The sequence below is a fragment of the Gouania willdenowi genome, chromosome 15 (genome assembly GCF_900634775.1).
Source record: "Gouania willdenowi chromosome 15, fGouWil2.1, whole genome shotgun sequence".
In the NCBI taxonomy this organism is placed as follows: Eukaryota; Metazoa; Chordata; class Actinopteri; order Blenniiformes; family Gobiesocidae; genus Gouania; species Gouania willdenowi.
The window spans coordinates 6,839,242-6,856,348 of NC_041058.1; the positions used below are offsets into that span (position 1 = coordinate 6,839,242).

Genomic DNA, 17,107 nt, shown 5'->3' on the forward strand with positions numbered 1-17,107 from the left:
GAATTAAGTTTCCTCAAAGCTTTTCATATTTATTGGTTAAACCTGATAATTCCCTCCATTTCCCAGAAAAACATTTCGTAAACATCACCTTTATTGCTCATGAAATACTGTGTGCACATTTCCTTTCATATTGTTGAAGCACTTTGCTCTTTTGAACATTCCAGAGCAGTATAGATTAAATGTTTATGCTGTTTTACTATTGTGGAATTTGCTTTTAGGTACAAAAAATAGAAATCATCACATACCCCAAAATTATTTTTATTATTTGAGTTTTAACAGAGCAGAGGGTTAAGACGGGGAGTAACAAAGATAGTAACACATTAAAACAGTGTGCACAACAGCCACAAATCTACCCATACATGGTCTGATCTTGCCTTTTCTGACACATTTACATTCAAACTTCAATCGATTACTGAGTTTCATCTCAAACCGCATCATATTTGTTGACATGACCACATTTTAAACACTTTCAATTTTCTATGCTGAGAAGTTCTGAATCTTTAACTGTTAATTGTAGGCCGTATAATTCTGATAACATAACGCGCTAACATAATGTGTTGTATTATTGGTGATATTGCTGATAATGTGTTATATTATTGGTGATATTGCTGATAATGTGTTATTGTAGTGTAGATTGTGTTTTCACAGCTCATCGGTCTCTACATCGAAGGGCACAGCATCTGTTTCCACGTGAATGCTGCTGGGCTCGCCACTGACCACCCAGCCAATGGGAGTGCGGTTAAAAGATGGCCGACAGCCTACGTCATGCTGGTACACCACTGAAGGTTCGGGCTCTGGTTTCAACGCCTCAGTGTCTGGAAGTTGGAATTTCAGGAACTGGTTGGCCTTTTCAAAGCCACCATAAGGCATTGCACTCCTAGGCAAAGAAAGGGGTGGAGTTATCCAAACACCTTTTATTATGTTGAACTAAAGCGAATCTGATGGATTCACTACCTGTTAAAGCACTTGTACTTGGGGAGGTCTTTATGATCAAGAGGACACGGCATTGCAATCTTCTGAGTGGCGAGTAGACCCTCATCGCCCTTCATTGCCTTCTCCCAGGGGGACAGATATGTTTTCCCAATAATCAGAGTCTTGGTTGAACCATCCTTACCTCCTCCTGGAACGAGATGATACACAACTACAGATTATGATGGGATGTATGGAAACTTTAAGAAGACAAGGGTTGGCTTTCAAGCAGACAAAGTGTCAATCTGGTGTTTTCCAAAACAGCAAAGTCAGTACCCCCAAAACAATGAAGTTCACAAATTGTAATTTATTTCCTTTTGTGTTTTGTCACTAAAAATTTCTATTTTCTTCCGTCTGTCGTTAAATGCTCTACACCGAATAATCCGAAAGTTCCCGAGATTTTTGCCATCGCTTTTATAATTTCTAACTTTTAAACTTTTTGAGTGATAACATTTTTTGTGAAACTGTATTGACTTTTCAGCTCCGATCCCATCGCTCGTTAAGCTAGAGCAGAGCTGCTCCACTTTTTACCTTAAAATCTTTGCTTAAAATTACAAACCATTCAACCTTTAATATTTTCAGCTAATATGTTTAACCCATTTCAATCTTTTTCATCATTTTCAAACTTTTCAACCTTATTGCTAATGTTAAGCTATTGCTTGATTACTGTTTAGCTAATGCAATTATGTCAATGTTAATGCTAGGTAAGCTAATTTTATCTTAATGCTATTGCTAGTTAATGCGAGCTATTGCTATGTATAGTTCATGCTAATGCTAGTTCATGCTGTAGTTAATGCTTGCTAATGCTAAGCTAATGCAGTGAGACGCCAGCCTCCACCTGCATCCTCACTTGCATTTTCTTCAGGAAATGCAAATATTCTAGTTATTGTTGTTGTGTACATTAGGCAGTTTTTTTTTGTTTTTTTTTCATTTCTATTTGGCATAGTTTAAAATGCAATGAAACATAATATCAGCAGTGGACAAACATTAACAGAAATCATACACTTTAGTGGCATGCCAGGGAAACCCCAAAAACCCTCAAGTGGCTTGGAGAATAAAGCTCCTGATACAACATTTATACTTTGAATAAAGAGAAAATAATCAAAAAGAATAATAAAATCAAGACAATAAAGGAACGTCAAGACAGCAAACACCTTTGAACTGATCAGAAAATGTGAAAGAAAAATATTAATATTAAAAGTTCAGCAAAAAACAACAAACAGAACAAAAAGCAATCATTGTTTGGTTATTCACTAAGGAGTAGGCAAAACATACCTTTTTGAAGGTCACCAGATCCACCAGATCCCATTGCATCCCCTCCACCCAGCCCTCCTTGACCTCCCGCTCCTCCTGCACCACCTGCTCCTCCCGCTCCTCCCGCTCCACCACCTGCACCTTTGCTTCCAGGCTTTGGAGGAGGCACCGGGGCTCCCCCAGCACCCCCAGCCTGTCCAATATACAGATGTGCTGTCTGTTTGCTCAAAAGGTGACCTCCGATGTTGATCGTCTGACCTCCGATCTCACCTCCCAGAGAGGGAACAAATTTCTGGAGGTAGTCCTGATTGAAAAACCATTGTTACAAAACACCAAATGTCACAGAGATGTATGGATATTTATTCCCACATTTAAAAACTTGATGTTTTAGAATTGGCTAGGTTAAAAAAAACTACCGTACAATCTAGATTCTAAAAACTAGATTTTCCGTTTCTCACTCAACAGGGCTCTCACCATAGACTCACTGCTGAAAACGTCAGGGTTGTTCTCATAGATGAACTTCTCCACTCTCTTCTGTCTCATTTTGAACATCTTGGAGCCTCGGTTCTTCATCAGGGAGAGCTCCTCCAGCATGATGTCTTTTGGAGTCCTAATTTTCTTCCCCAGGTCCAGCTCCTCTGGTTCTGCCTCGCCCTCTTAGGTAAGAGGCAGCGCACGTTTGAGCAAAAAAGATAAATGTTAATTTACACCAATACAATTAATTTATGAAGGTGTTTTATAAATCACTTTTGTGTTCCTAAGGACCACAATAACAAAAAGAGCCTATTATTAAAAAAAGTTTAGATGTTATGACATGACCTAAACTTATAATTAACTCAATTTATTTTAAAAATAGTTCCTTATGCATTTTGTAGAAATCAGTAGAAGCATAAAAACTGGCTAGGTTGTGCAGCTTAATATGTGATTGTAATTGCAAAAAGTTCAGATATTCCTATCATAGAAGATATTATGCTCCAATGCTAAATCAACAAATGCAGCTTTTTAATGATTGTTTTTATCTAATACTTTGCATGATATTCACTCTTTCTTCAAACAATAATTCTGTGTGGGTCTTACCATCCTGAGTGATATGTGAGAGGTCAGTTATGATCTTGTTTAGCTTTCTCCGCTTGTTTTGGGGGGCAGGTGTTCCCAGAGGCATGGCTAGGGGAGAGCAGGAAGGAAAATAGAGGGTTACTACTCCTAGTTTAAAAAAATAAACTGGGTTCAAGCAAGTAGATATACATAAAAAAAGTGAAATCAAAGCTCTCCAGAGAGCTGTTTCCTTTTCAAATTAAAGTATTTTGTATAAAAGAGAACATAAATGCTTAAATACATATTCATCAGAAATAGAGAAATATACTACCCTTTACTTTCACTACATACTGTTTCACAAACTCTGGTAGCTAATTTGAATGTGACAGACCCTCCTCACGATGCATGTTTAAGAGGGAAAGTCATCGACCTCAGATTCCCAACATTTCCCAGTGAAGATGCCAAACATGAAACATGCAGCTTGATGTTTGGTTTGGTGACACCTGAGATGCACACGGAATATAAACAAAGGCATGCCTCATTACAGGGGAATCTATCCCGAAGAAGTAGTCATGTTCCCAAAGTAATGGTGGACTCCTGCTTCATTTAAGCCAAGTTACAGGACATTACATGTCTGAAACTTATCTTAGCAGCTTGTTTTTCACGCACTCAGCTACTTCTTTTGTCAATTGCATTCATCAGCCGTGTAGGCCTCACACAAATGCAGATTAACACCCACAGACTGAGACCGATACTAATGTTTTCCGTACGTTTCTTCAAGGCCCAGTCAAGTGGTGAAAACATCACATCCCATTAAGAGGCTGTAACTCAAGCCACTGCATCTATTTTTGAAAGTCATTTCAAGCGAAGCCATTTTAGCCACATCTAATGACGTTACTGGGCTATGGAATAGAGCTCGAGTCAACACTCAAACACACAATACACAATTAATAAAAACAATCCGAGGGATCACGCCCTCCCTACAACAATCAGGAGTGGGTAAGTGAGAAATATTTTACAGCATTTTGTTGCTTCTGAATAAATACAAGCAAACAGAGAGCTGAGATCAGGTTTTTGACCTCTCAAAATTGCTGCTACGCCTACAGAGAGAGATGGTCAGCACATTCAACCACTCCCTGGACCAAGAAAATCTAAAAGTAGCAGACAACTTTTACTAGTCCAAATCTTTTCTGGCACGTTATTACTAAGCTACGCTGTACTTGTTAAAGGGTTGTATAGCTTAACATTAGCTTAACATTATAATATGAGTTCCAAAACAAAGTTTTTTCCTCTATTCCAAAAGTTAACTCAAGCCGTCCAAAGTACACCCATGAGGATGTAAATTAAATCACCTGTTTTTTTGTTGTAATCCTTGGATGAGAGATGAACCGCAAAATGCCGAATAGTTGAGATAAGATCCGGACCTGGCTGCTGGTGAGCTTTAGAAATCCCTCAGTACTTCCAATCCTGCAAGTCCCTACACCCAGGTCCCTGGATGTGTAAATCCAGATCTTCCAGAGGGTTTGGTTGTGTGAGTGGCCGGAGTGTTGGTGTCTAGGCAGGAGGAGGAGGACGGGTTTAGGGGTACGAAAAGAGATTTTAGAGGGTGGGGGTAATATTCTGGGAGAAGTCTCTGTTGGCCAGCTGAAAGTGCTGATGGAGATATTAAGGGTACAAAATCATTCTCACAGATGTCTCAGACCCCTATAAATAGTAACACGGAACGGGGGGGACAGGAATCAGCTTCTGCTATATGATAACCTCAAAGGACTTTGGGGTGTGTTTGGGATAGAAGAGACAGAGAGTTTGTACTTGTACACAGAGCTCGTTTAAGGCCAATGTATGTGTACGTTCTCCTTTAGGTCCTATAAGACTCCAGGCTGACACCAGGTGTAATATTTCCAGTTTCGGTGTCGCATCATGTTACTGGTCATAGTAGACACATGGAGAGAAAGTGGTCAGATGTTCTAATCTTTATCTGTACAATCTTGGAGGATCAAAAGAGATATACTGTAGGGAGTATTGAACATTTAAGAGTGTGAAAATTCTGTTCTAAAAATTAGAAGGATGAAATAATGATTACTTGGTTTTATCCACAAGGCTGACATTACGCTGTCATTATGACCTGACACCTCTCATTAGGATGAATAGGGTGTCATGAAGGCTGTCATTAAGTGTTGTTTGTTACCCTAACCCTTCGTTACCCTAACTTCTAACCCCACTAGATCCCTCTCCACCCAACCCAAAAAATGCAAACATAGCTTCAAAGGTGTCATAATGACACTTAATGACATCCTTTATGACACCTTATTCATGCTAATTACAGATATGACAATGTAATGTCAGCCTTATGTATAAAACTTAAAGTAAAGTGTTACCAAAACTTCTAACCCCAACACTTTTACTGAAAACCAGAGGTTTGTGGCCAGAATATTTTTTATTTAAAATACTTATTTAAAGAGAAACTTAGTTTAGGTCATGTTTAAAATAAGTCAATAAAGAAGAGACAAGAATCATTGTTCGAGCAATCATGGGTTTGAGCTGTAGACAGGGGTCAGTGAGAATAATTTGACAGTTTGATTAAGAGGGTTGTGGTTATTGAAACCATTTTGAAATAACTTGTGAATTCCAAAAACAACTGTCATCTTTACTTTGAAGAGAAAGGAGACAAATTTTACTAAATGAATGACATTTTAAAAGAGGACGCTTGGTGGCATTTCTGTTGTCATTGCCGCCTCAGTGTGGAGATTGTTGGTTCTGGAAATGCAGATTGCAGTGCAGCGTTGGTTGGTGTAATAGTCTATGTTTGTGTTTGACTTGCAGTAGATCAATGTCTTATTTTACCATACTGTATACCCAAGATGGAGCAAGACTAGTGCCTTGATTTAGACTGATTGATTCACAATGATAGCCCTACTCAGTGTAATGGTATAGAAAATAATAGAAGGTATAAATTACATAATCTGCAAAGAAAATGTGACCTGAGTGTTAGTTATGGTTACTTTTTCAAAGTAGTGCAATACATAGCTTTTTCCCCCCCACTTTATGCTATTGCAATATTTTGCAACCAAACAGCTATAATAAAATGACAATACAACCCATAGATAATTATTTGTAAGATCAGCCTTCTGTATAATGTTTTAACATGTTTATTTTGCATATTATTGAGATGCAGATGATGCAGTACCATCATTTATCAGAACACCATCAACAGTTTGATATAAAATCCTTGCCTGACCTCTTTAACGTTGGGTTTTTATTGGTGCTCAGATTAGATTAAGGATGAATTTGATACTATTGGATGAATGTAATCACTAAAATATTTTTCATATTACTGTAGCTCTGTGTTATATATATGTGTTATGAGTTTGTTGGATGTGCTATTCACAGTTTTGGAGGAAATGAGTATCCTTTTGTCCAACGTTCTCTTAAAATAACAGAAATTGATCGTTCAGTTCTTTGTATATTTATACCCATCATCAGTCTACATTCTAAAAAAAGCTTTATGGATGTCCAGCACCAGCAGTTGGGACTTTTCCCTCCCATCAAACAACCTAATGTTGGATGTAGACCTTTATTTTCCTGCTTTAATGCAGTTCTTACTGATTAGATATTCAGATTTAAATGAATGCATGCTAGAATGTAATATGTTACATAGAGAAAAACATTGCTTTCACTTAAACTAAGAGTTCATCAATAGAAAATGTAAAGGATTTATAAGCCAACTTGTTTTAATGAGATCTCTTTTTGGCCGTTTAAATTTAGAGCCAACTCTTAATTACAGCAGTGACCTGGGAAAATGGCATTTCCATCGTTCACAAATAGTCTTGTGTTTAGATATTAACAGCCCTATATATAAGCACCCCCTGAGTACAGAGGTCAGCAACAAAATGTCTTGTTGAAAGCTGCCCAGCACGATGAAAATATAAACCTTCATACATCCATCTTTTCTGTGCTTCCAGTTCACGGTCTTGGGAATTTTTTATGGCATAGTATAGAATGTTTTTTTTTTATTATTCATAAAAAATCCATATCTTGGCTTTTTTTAAGCTAAAAGAACTTCAAACTTTAATGTTATTGTTTTTTTTTTTTAACATTGAAACCATTCCTATTGAATATGAAAGCTTAGAGCACCTTAAATTGAATGTCTAATAGCTCTAATGATGCATTATAGGACTCCAGAGAAAGCCTCTGCTGTGTGTTGTCAGATAAATATATTTAACTATAGAAGAATGTTCTATTTTTATTCATTAAAAAAATAGCTTTGTTAATGTACTATTTTCTTTAAATATTCAACACAAAGAGCAGTATCACACTTTTACAACAGGGGGCAGTATCAAGTCAGACATAAAAGACACCTGAGAAGCTTTCAAGTCTAAGTTTATTCCTCTAAAAATGTCCTGTCTCCTGTAGTCAGTATAAATTTATACTCTGTAATTTAACGAACATTTTCACACCTAGCTACACTCGCTAACAAGTTCTTACATATTGCATGATTTGCATCTCATTTCTCCAAGCTCAGTTATTCATTTTTCAAAAGCCACGATAATAAAACAGATAAGAAATAAAAACCTAAAGCGTATCCTGATAGCATCTTCCTTCTTTGTATTCTTTCCACTTTTCCTTACAGACATTTCCAGTCTTTTGAGGTACAAAGCCATATACAGTCTCACCTTTTAAAAGCAGCCATTGTGAAGGAAAAGAGACAAGTTGACTTTTTTTCACAACATTCTCAGACTTTTACCAACAAGTTAAAAACAAACCTCTCTGTTCATTTATCTTTTATCCAAAGACTGTGGTATCCCAAACTGTACAGAATCAGAAATCTGTTTTTTGCTTTCGATCCAGTAATCTGTCTTACATTTACCTCTTTCGACAGTCATTCCCTTTCTTTAAACCCTTTTACAAACATTTGTGCCTTTCATATCATCACCTTCCCAATGCATCCCTTCAGATTTGATGAAAGCTTGACAAAACAAAATACACATTATTTCAACTTTGTCATTTGTTTAATAAAAGTTAAGAATTTACATAAATCTGCAGCGGTCACACTGACACTAAGAAGGCTTTGGTGAGCCCTGAAAAGAAAATAGAAACTGTAGTATCCAGTGACAAGTGGGCATTCAATAACAGCCAAAGGAACTTGTTGAATGTGACCTGTGCAAGAAGACAGCATTTCTCTCTGGGTATAGACAGCACGAGTATTTAGTACTAAGAGCAAACATTGTCATAATGTTTTTGAGAAAATTGATTTAAATATCCATTTACAGTAAATGCTATGAAGACAAGACAGATATTTAGTCTATTAGTTTCTAAGTTAAACATACGCAAATTAAATGTTCCATCTGCTTGGGTAAAATATAAAACATACATCCTGTTGAAGCTTTGGCTCATTAAAATAACAGTTTGAAAGAATAATTCAGTACAGGCTTTATTTTGATGTTTATTTGCTATCGTTAGAAAACATCTCCAAAGCCTTACACAAACTTTTCCCAGGACAGGCTAAAAATTCAGTTTGTTTTAATGTTCTTTTTAAAATTACTTTTATTTTATCTTTTTGTGTTGAGCTAATTTTATTTCTTGGACTTTTATCACCATCCTAAACTACTGCAGGTTAGAGGGAGTTTGTACTTGCCCTTTGTCTAAACCACAATCTAAAATATTATCTTGATATTCAAATTGATCAAATTACTTGCAAATTTTTATAATAAGAATAATAATAAAAATTATTAATATAGAACGGGGGCGTAGTGGTTACCACTTCTGCCTCACCGCCAAACGGCTTACGTTTGATTACCTTAAAACTTTGTTTGAATTTGGTATGCGCCTCCCATGCTTGTGTGGGTTTTATCCGGGTACTTTAGCATGTATGTTTGGTGAATGAGTGTGAGTGTGTTTGTCTATAATTGTGGCCCACTATAGAAATATGTATAGAGAATGAATTAATGATGATAACAGTAGTAGCCTGCTTGTATTCCTCATTATTCCTTCACATATTGGTTTTACTGGTGCAGAATAGCTACATCAGTCCCAGTGTCATATCCACTGAATTGATGCTCCTCATATTGCTCCTGGTCTCCAGACCCGTGGCTGAATTCCTGCCTTGGTGGCAACAAAATGTGGTTTCGGTGCTTGGACGGTGGTAGACTTCAATGGGGGCAAGGAGGCAAGAATGCTAAGCTCGGGAGCACTCTGAAACTGTTTGGCTGTCTGCAGCCCACCAGTGTAGAAAGCTGGACTGTAAGGGGTTGCAACTGTAGGCGGGACAGGGTTTATAGGGGTGGAGGAGAATTTTGGGAGGTTGGGAATTCCAGTTTGTTGGAAAGGAGTTGAAGGGAAGGCTGGTGCGACAGGAGGTGGGGAGGTCATGTCAGAACCTGACAAACGTTCTCCAAGGGTTGTGGCTGAGCGGGGTGCAATGACCTTGGGAGCCAAAGTTGGAGCTGACATTGGTGTTGGTGTTGAGAATCGCTTGATCTCATAAACACGAGCGGTTTTGACAGGTATCTGCTTAGGTGAGGTTAAAGAGCTGCCAACCATCCTTCTTGTATAGTCTCCCTGCTGTGGCTGGTAAGGGGCTATGGGAGACAGATTACTGGCACTACCTCCATAGTTGAACATTGCAGAGTTGAGCTGATAGGGCTGCCTTCTCATGAAATCTATAGCCTTGATGCCCTCTTTTTGAGAACTTCCTCTACCATGGCTCTCTGGCTTACTCGTGTCTCTTTGAGGGCCAAGAGGAATAGAGGGGGCTAAGAGTGGGTTGTACCCAATAGGTGGTGGGGCACGAACATTTGGAGAATACTTCCACTGACAAGGAAGGGAGGGACTTTGGGAGCTATCAAAGGGTTGGACTGCACCATGGGAGGTTATTGTCTGCTGGTATGGCATTTCAGGTGGAGTTTCCACTACATACCTTCCCATGCGGCTTTGCCTTTTTGCAAAGAGTTGGGCACCTTTACCTCCTGCTTGCATAATTTGTGGGACCTCGTGGATTACTCGTGGCTTAGGCGCCACAGGAGGAGGTGCCCTCCCTGTGTCAGCCTCACCATACTCTTCCTGAGCACCGTCATAGATTGCCTCATCCTGGGGCTGATTTTGTCTATAACGAGTTGACCTGTCATCCAAATTTTGTACCAAACAAAGAAGGTCAGGATTAGGAGAGTTTTTCTTGACCTCTGGCACATTGAACATTGGTTTGGGTTTGCCACCACGCCGCCGGGCATCAAGCAAGATTCCTGTACGACCTGCTGGACCAGAATTAGTAGCTGGAGGTACAACTGCAGGCTGGGAGATCATTGACGCTGGGGTTACAGGTGTCATCGAGATTTGTGGGGATGGAGACTGAGGAATTGGTGCATGAAGTGAAGGCTGTGGGATAGCAGAGTTAGTTGTAACAGATGTTTGAGGAATTGGGGAATGAAAAGTTGGAGCCATTGTTAAATGTTGGATTGGCTGCATGAAAGGAGCAGGCACTAAGGCTGTGGATCCAAGTTGTGCCTGATGAGGTGAAGGTATTGGTTGTGATCGTTGCATTATGTCCATGGAGGTAGAAATGGCTGGAGGGTGAGCTTCTAATTTTGGAGTAAAGGTAGAGATTAGAGCAGATGATGGGTGGGAGTATACAAGTGAAGGACTAGGAAGAACCTGCTGAGCTGCTGGCGGAGCATTACTAGCCATTTCAGAATGAGTTGAGAGTGTTGGTTGCACAACAACAGCTGAAACGGGGCGTTGGGCAGTTTTTGTGACAGGGGGGCGGAACGTTACAGGGGCCGTTGCAGCTCGAATGCTGATAAAACCAGGGGTAAAGGGACGTGCTGTTCTGTTGAGAACATTACCTCCTGGTAGTTCTGGTAATGGTGTTTCAGACGGTGGAGCAGGATTGACCAGTAATGCCACAGAGGCAGTGGATGGTTTGGGTGCCACAGGTGGAGGTGAAATCACTGTATTGATTGCGTTTGCTTCAGAGTAGGACAGGTCCCCATTATGAGCTGTAGCAGTAACTGGACCCAGGGTGTCAGATAGTGTTTGCTGTTGGGATGAATGGCCAGGTGAATTTGTGTGCTGCTGTTGAAGATTTGATTGCAGTTGTGCTTGCATTTCCACTTTGAACTGACTCATCTGAGAATGCTCTTGCACTTGAGTTTGTGGAAGAACCTGTGGCTGTGCCACTTCTGCCTTCTTGGCATGCTCAGCAGCTCTCTTTCTTTGTTGCTCAAACAACTGAGCACCTTTACCTGTCGTGTTACTTAAACCTGGACTTGTGGTAATCTCTGTTCCATCTTCACGGCCTTCAGTTCCGGCAGTTGCCCTCTTCTCAAGCATATCCAAATAGTCGCTATCCCAAGTTGGATCTGGAGCTGCTGAGAAGCTATCATCATCAATCTCAGATTCACTACCAGGGAATACACCATCTTCCTCTTGAGAGTCTTGACATCTGTCTTCATCAATGCTACCAAAACTTGTAAGAGTGTACTTCTTAGAACGTTGTCTCCTCTTTTTGAACATCAGCACCCCCTTTGAGTGAGGGTTTGGGGCGTCTGTCAGAAGAGATGCAATGGTTCGACATTTGCTTTTGGCCTCTTTTACATGCTTGTCTTGCAGTGTGTCCCCTCGGTTTAGTTCTGCGTAATAAAAAATAGTCAAAGCACTTATTAGATAACAAGAACCGCACATATTACTGAAACAAAACATTTGACCTTTCAAACTTCAAACTGGCTCCCCATTGGAAGTCTAAACCTGTCCTGACTGTCTGACAGCATTCAGAAAGCATCCATCTCTTAGTTTGTCACAGAAGCACTTCCGGGGAAATTCCAAGCAAGCCATCAGCTTCTCACATTAGCTGAGGTGAAGGATACATTTGCACATTATTAGACTAATGTACTCTAATATGGCAAAATATATAAGCTGGTGGAAAGTTTTGTGATAGGTGACTGGAAGGAGAACCTCAAAGGGCACACAGAACACGTTTTACCAAATCATAAGATTAAGTACACTATCATTAACTGCCTAATTCAGAACTGCCATATGAAGACAGTTATTGGCTAGTCTAACACAAGCATCTAAAGTAGGACATCCAACAGGACTAATATGAGTAAAACAGGACTGTAACTTCAATTGTTAGTGTTCCTCTGAAGGTGAGGGGGAATTACCAGAAAAAACTTCTTAAAGGAGCCAATTAACTTAATTAACTTCTCTTGCTTGTTTACTGAGCTTTTCGTGGATAAATCAACAAGCTGGTAAGATTCATATTTTTCTCTCCGCAGAACTCTATTCAGTGTTGTGAAAACATAATAATGTTAAATATATTTATTTATTTTTTTTTTTTTTTCATTGAAAGTATTAGATAACATTCAAGATTAGCAACATTCATGCAAAATAAAATGGGAACAAGGAAGGTGCCTATTGGGCATCTCAGGTTTGTTGCTTGGTGCCTAAAAACAGCTGTGAATGCTTTTCAGTATGCATGGATTGGTTGCTGGACTTTTTTTTTTTTACAGACATAACAGGAGGTAAATATGGAAAACTATACTAGTCAGTTTTCTGTATTTAGCTAATTGAGGTTAACTACTGTTCTTGTTGTTTGGAAAAAAATGTTGATGTGTGGGTGATTGGGTGTCACTTTAATACGAACATGTAAGACCACGTTTTTTTTCCAAGATTAAGGATGGCCCTGCAGTGTGTGTATGAATGATCCTGGGCCTAAACTAATCTGAATCCCATGTGGATTTAAGTCTCATTTCAGTTTTTTTAGCCAATTTTAAGATATCCTAAAATATATTACATTTTAACAATTAGTTTAGTAATATGTTTCTATGGGGATTAATAGAAAAATAGCAAATAAAGTAAACTATATCAGGAATGCATATTAATTGCAAAGCTTGGCAGTTGATTAACATTTTTCTAACATAGTGAGGGTGCTTTTCAAAGTAATGTGTATAGATAAGGTGAAATATGTCATTCCTTAGCTCTACTCACTTGCTTGCTTAGCCTTTTCCATATATGTTGTAGAGAGCTCCTCATCAATGGGTTTACTCAGAGGACCCACCATGGGAACCATTTGACTTCGGGAGCTGAGCATCAAAGCCTCCTTTGCCCTCTCAGGAGATACTAGTGGCACGTTGGATGGTTCCAGAAAGCCACTGTCTTCCTCTTGTCCTGCGTCTCGAGGTCCCTGGTCATCTGCTGAGGAAATTATGGAGGAAGTCTCAGTGGATGTCTGGGATGACCATATCCCTGGACCAGGAGGTTGGTAGATCACCTCCTTTCTTGCCACCCCGGGAAGCCCCTCTCCTCCATTTCCTTCACCCCCACAGCCATCTAACAAACGAGGGTTAACATGTGCATCTGGGGCACTGTCGTAGCCACTCATCTCTGACGTCTCCCCACCTTCGGGAGATGCTCGCCCGCTCGGTTTCCCTGGGGTTGAGTTGCTGGGACTGCGGCGCTTCTGCCGGCGTTGCCTCTCGTAGCCAGCCACATCTGCATCGCTGTCGGTCTCACCATAGTAAGCCTCACTACCAGGTGGAGAAGTCAACCCACTGGTCAGTGAGGAGCGGCTACGGTGGACCTCACGGACTGGTGCGTGATGGGTGTTAGTTGGAGACAGCACTCGCAATGAAGCACGGTACTCTTTATCTATTCGGGGAGAAGGGGCTCTGGTCACCAACACCACAGACTGAAAACCAACAGGAGCTCTGTGGACAAGTAAAGAAATTAAAACAGCAACAGAAAAAAGAGGTACAATTGATTATTTCAATAGTATTTTTCTTGTTTTTCCGACTTAATCTTGATCAATCCGAATGTGCTAATGAGACTATCGATCTCTCCGGATCTTTCTTTTCTCTGACCTTTTGACTCGAATGTGTAGTATCCCAGGGGAGCTGTCAATGATGGTCATGGCTTGGGCATGGGAGAGTGTTCCACATGGTTGATCGTTGATGGATACCAGCTCGTCAGCCTCCTGCAAACCAGCCCGGCAGGCTTTACTGCGTTTACGCACCTGCATGAGAAAAGTTTTGATCAGTAGCATAGCTGTATATTATGCTTTTCAATGCCTTTTAGAACAAGGCTAATGCAGCTCTCACGTTCATTAGGACACCTGAATATCACAGTAAAGGTTAACAGTTAAAAGTATGCCATAATATTGGCCTTCCGAGGCATTTCCTACTCCTGTTTGATAACAAGAATTCTTTGCTCTTTTACTGCATTGGCTTCATTTAATTTCTCTATTTCAACTGTTTGCTTGGGTTGTTTTGTCCAGAGAGATGCATATTGCCACATATTACTGTATATATGGATCACGAATATACACTAGTGTAAATACTAGGTGGCAATGGGTACCAGTACTTTGCTTTTAAAGTGCAATCAGATTTTCTCCACCTAAAATCTCTCATTTCCGTTAATGCCATGTCATTCACTGACAAAAAGAAAATAATGATCACTCCTACAATTTCAAGCATGTGTTGCTATTGTATGGCCTAATTACTTTTCTTTCAAGCTGATAATGCTTTACTGTAATGAAACCCTGCGTCCCCATTTAGCAAAGCCATTTAAAGTGGCGTGCGTCTGTCTGTGGCCCAGGGTGTCAGTTATTCATTCAGTCAGTCACCTTGTGGTTACAAATCATAACTGTTTTAATACCCTCTCATGCTCCTGCACATACACCACACACGGGCCCCTACAAAAATAGACAGTCGTATAAATAAACACACACGCATTTGCACGCTCACAAAAGCACAAACCTGACACTGACACACTGGCCCTTTTCGTGAAGCTTCTCACTGCTCCACCTGTCCAGGACGATATACTATGAGACCTGACAAGGCTGTGGCTTCATGATGTCAGGGGTGAAGGAGTGCGCTAGTTTCGGTCGGACAGAAACTGCTTCCTACAAGTGTAGAGGTCACTTGGTCTCACATGCTATCGTGTTGACATTTGCAGAAATATCGTTGTTGAATGTTTTATCAGTCATGCAAAGTGTGCTCTTCATTGAATACAAACTATTTCCAAGAAAGATAACACTGATTATACTTCTCTTTTTTTAGATGGTGGTTAAAACCCAGTTCTTAAAAATCTGTATACAGTTAGGATCTTTTAAATTTTCTTGTACACTTATATTGTAAGAGTTTACGGTTTACCATTTTCTCTAAATGAGGAGAGAAACACATCTTAGATTATTTCAAGACCTCCTACTTGACTATAAATAGCCATCTGGAAAATAACTTTTGCTCAGTCAACAAATATTGATAGCATGTGTGACATATGTATAGTGACTGAGTTTAAATACTGTAAATCAAGTAAAATACATAAATCAGGATGCTTCAATTTTAGTAACAAAGTGACATGTCTTGAGTTAGTCTAGTTGTATTGGGAATTTCAAACAAAGTATCAATAATGATCAATTAGGAAAAAAAATATGGACGTTAATGTAAATTAATCTGCTGGAAAGTTGTTTTTTTTTTCTATTTCCACATTAGCCTAATTGATTATTTTCCCTGTACATATTCTCTTTAGTATATTATAGATAACTTTGCTTTCTCAAATCAAGAATTTTAGATGGCTTCAGTTGGGTGAAATGTGGCCACCAAATGTAATGGTATAATGTAATAAAGGACATGTACATTTTAAGAAAGAAAATAAAAAATAGTACTACAGCAAATGAAAGACTGATGAAAATGGAAATTTTTACAAAGGGGAACTTCCTATTACAAACACACTAAGGACCCCGTAAAGACAAGTTAAATTTACACACAGTGTCAGTTTTATGCTTTATGAAGAAAAATAAGAACCCAGTGGAAGATATTTGGGTGACTTACATCCACAGCTAGCAGTGCTTAAAGTGTAAAGTTCATTCAATCAATCATCAGTTCTCAAACCAGATCATGACTCATGTCCAGGCTACGAACCAAGCTGCACATCAGCCAACGTTCCATTGCAGCTTTGTTCACAGCTCCTTAAATCACAGCCTAAGATATCCAAGATAATGTTTCACTGCAACTTCAGTAAAACTGAAGAATCCAACATGGTTATGAAGCTCCACAGATCTCATTTGTAAAACCCTGTGAGATGCTGGCCTTACCTTTGCCACCTGAAGTGGTTTTTGATGCTCCACGCCCCCCTGAAGACGAAATCCCCATGGTGCTCCGCCAGATAGTTCAACGATCACTTCCTCCGTCACCATTATTCTGTTTTCTCACTCTTTTAGTCTTTTTTTTAATCTTCTATTTGTTCTTTACTTGGTTATATTCCTGGTGGTTTTGGTTCTTGTTTGCCGAGGAGTCTCCTTAGTGCCCTGGCCCCATGGTTGACCGTCAGGGCCCCCTCTCAGAGCTCTGACCTGCTCTATGGCTGTCACACCGTCAGACACCAACTTCCCTCTGAGCCCCAAGGCCAGTGCTAGCACTGCAACACACACACTCGTGCACACACATGCCCACCCATGCCTAAAGTTGACCAACCGTCTTTGTCAAAGGAACGCTACAGGCAGAAAGAGATCGAAATATTATGGGATGGGGTCTGGGTCTGCTTACACTGAGGAATGCCATCCCCGAGATGAGTGAGGGGAGGGTCCAGCCCCAACACTTGTCCTGTCACTCAGACCTATGCCAGTGGGTGGCTGATAGCCCCTCCAAAAATAGTACAACCACCAGCACCTTTGCTGTTCTGCTCGCATCTCTGTGGACCAAGGCAAAGTTGACACTGGGAACATCCAAATGACTGCCAGTCATTTGCCTTTAAGGTCATATGGAACGTTTAGAGAAGTCCCAGCCGTTGTCCTCAAATATAATGAATGAATCAACACAATTCAGCGCTAATTGATTACTTTAGAATGGCCAACGGTCACTCA

General features: G+C 39.9%; 2 protein-coding genes across 4 annotated transcripts; both read right to left on the reverse strand.

Moving 5' to 3' along the window:
- Positions 1-242: 242 nt before the first annotated feature.
- Positions 243-4,901, reverse strand: myoz1a (myozenin 1a). Its single transcript, XM_028469543.1, has 6 exons — positions 4,611-4,901; positions 3,301-3,387; positions 2,698-2,879; positions 2,245-2,527; positions 955-1,120; positions 243-877 (listed from the first exon to the last, which is right to left on the reverse strand). Exons 2-6 carry the CDS (start codon positions 3,383-3,385, stop codon positions 643-645), a joined length of 951 nt encoding a protein of 316 aa, XP_028325344.1. The 5' UTR covers positions 3,386-3,387; positions 4,611-4,901; the 3' UTR covers positions 243-642.
- Positions 4,902-8,248: 3,347 nt separating this feature from the next.
- synpo2la (synaptopodin 2-like a) lies at positions 8,249-16,764 on the reverse strand. Of its 3 annotated transcripts, XM_028468487.1 has the most exons (5): positions 16,340-16,764; positions 14,109-14,260; positions 13,648-13,955; positions 13,237-13,578; positions 8,249-11,882 (listed from the first exon to the last, which is right to left on the reverse strand). In XM_028468487.1, exons 1-5 carry the CDS (start codon positions 16,439-16,441, stop codon positions 9,319-9,321), a joined length of 3,468 nt encoding a protein of 1,155 aa, XP_028324288.1. In that variant the 5' UTR covers positions 16,442-16,764; the 3' UTR covers positions 8,249-9,318. The 3 variants fall into 3 exon arrangements, with proteins under 3 accessions (XP_028324288.1, XP_028324287.1, XP_028324289.1); XM_028468486.1 differs by having other exon boundaries at positions 13,237-13,955; positions 16,340-16,763; XM_028468488.1 differs by lacking the exon at positions 16,340-16,764 and adding an exon at positions 16,077-16,216 and having other exon boundaries at positions 13,237-13,955.
- Between the last annotated feature and the right edge of the window lie 343 nt (positions 16,765-17,107).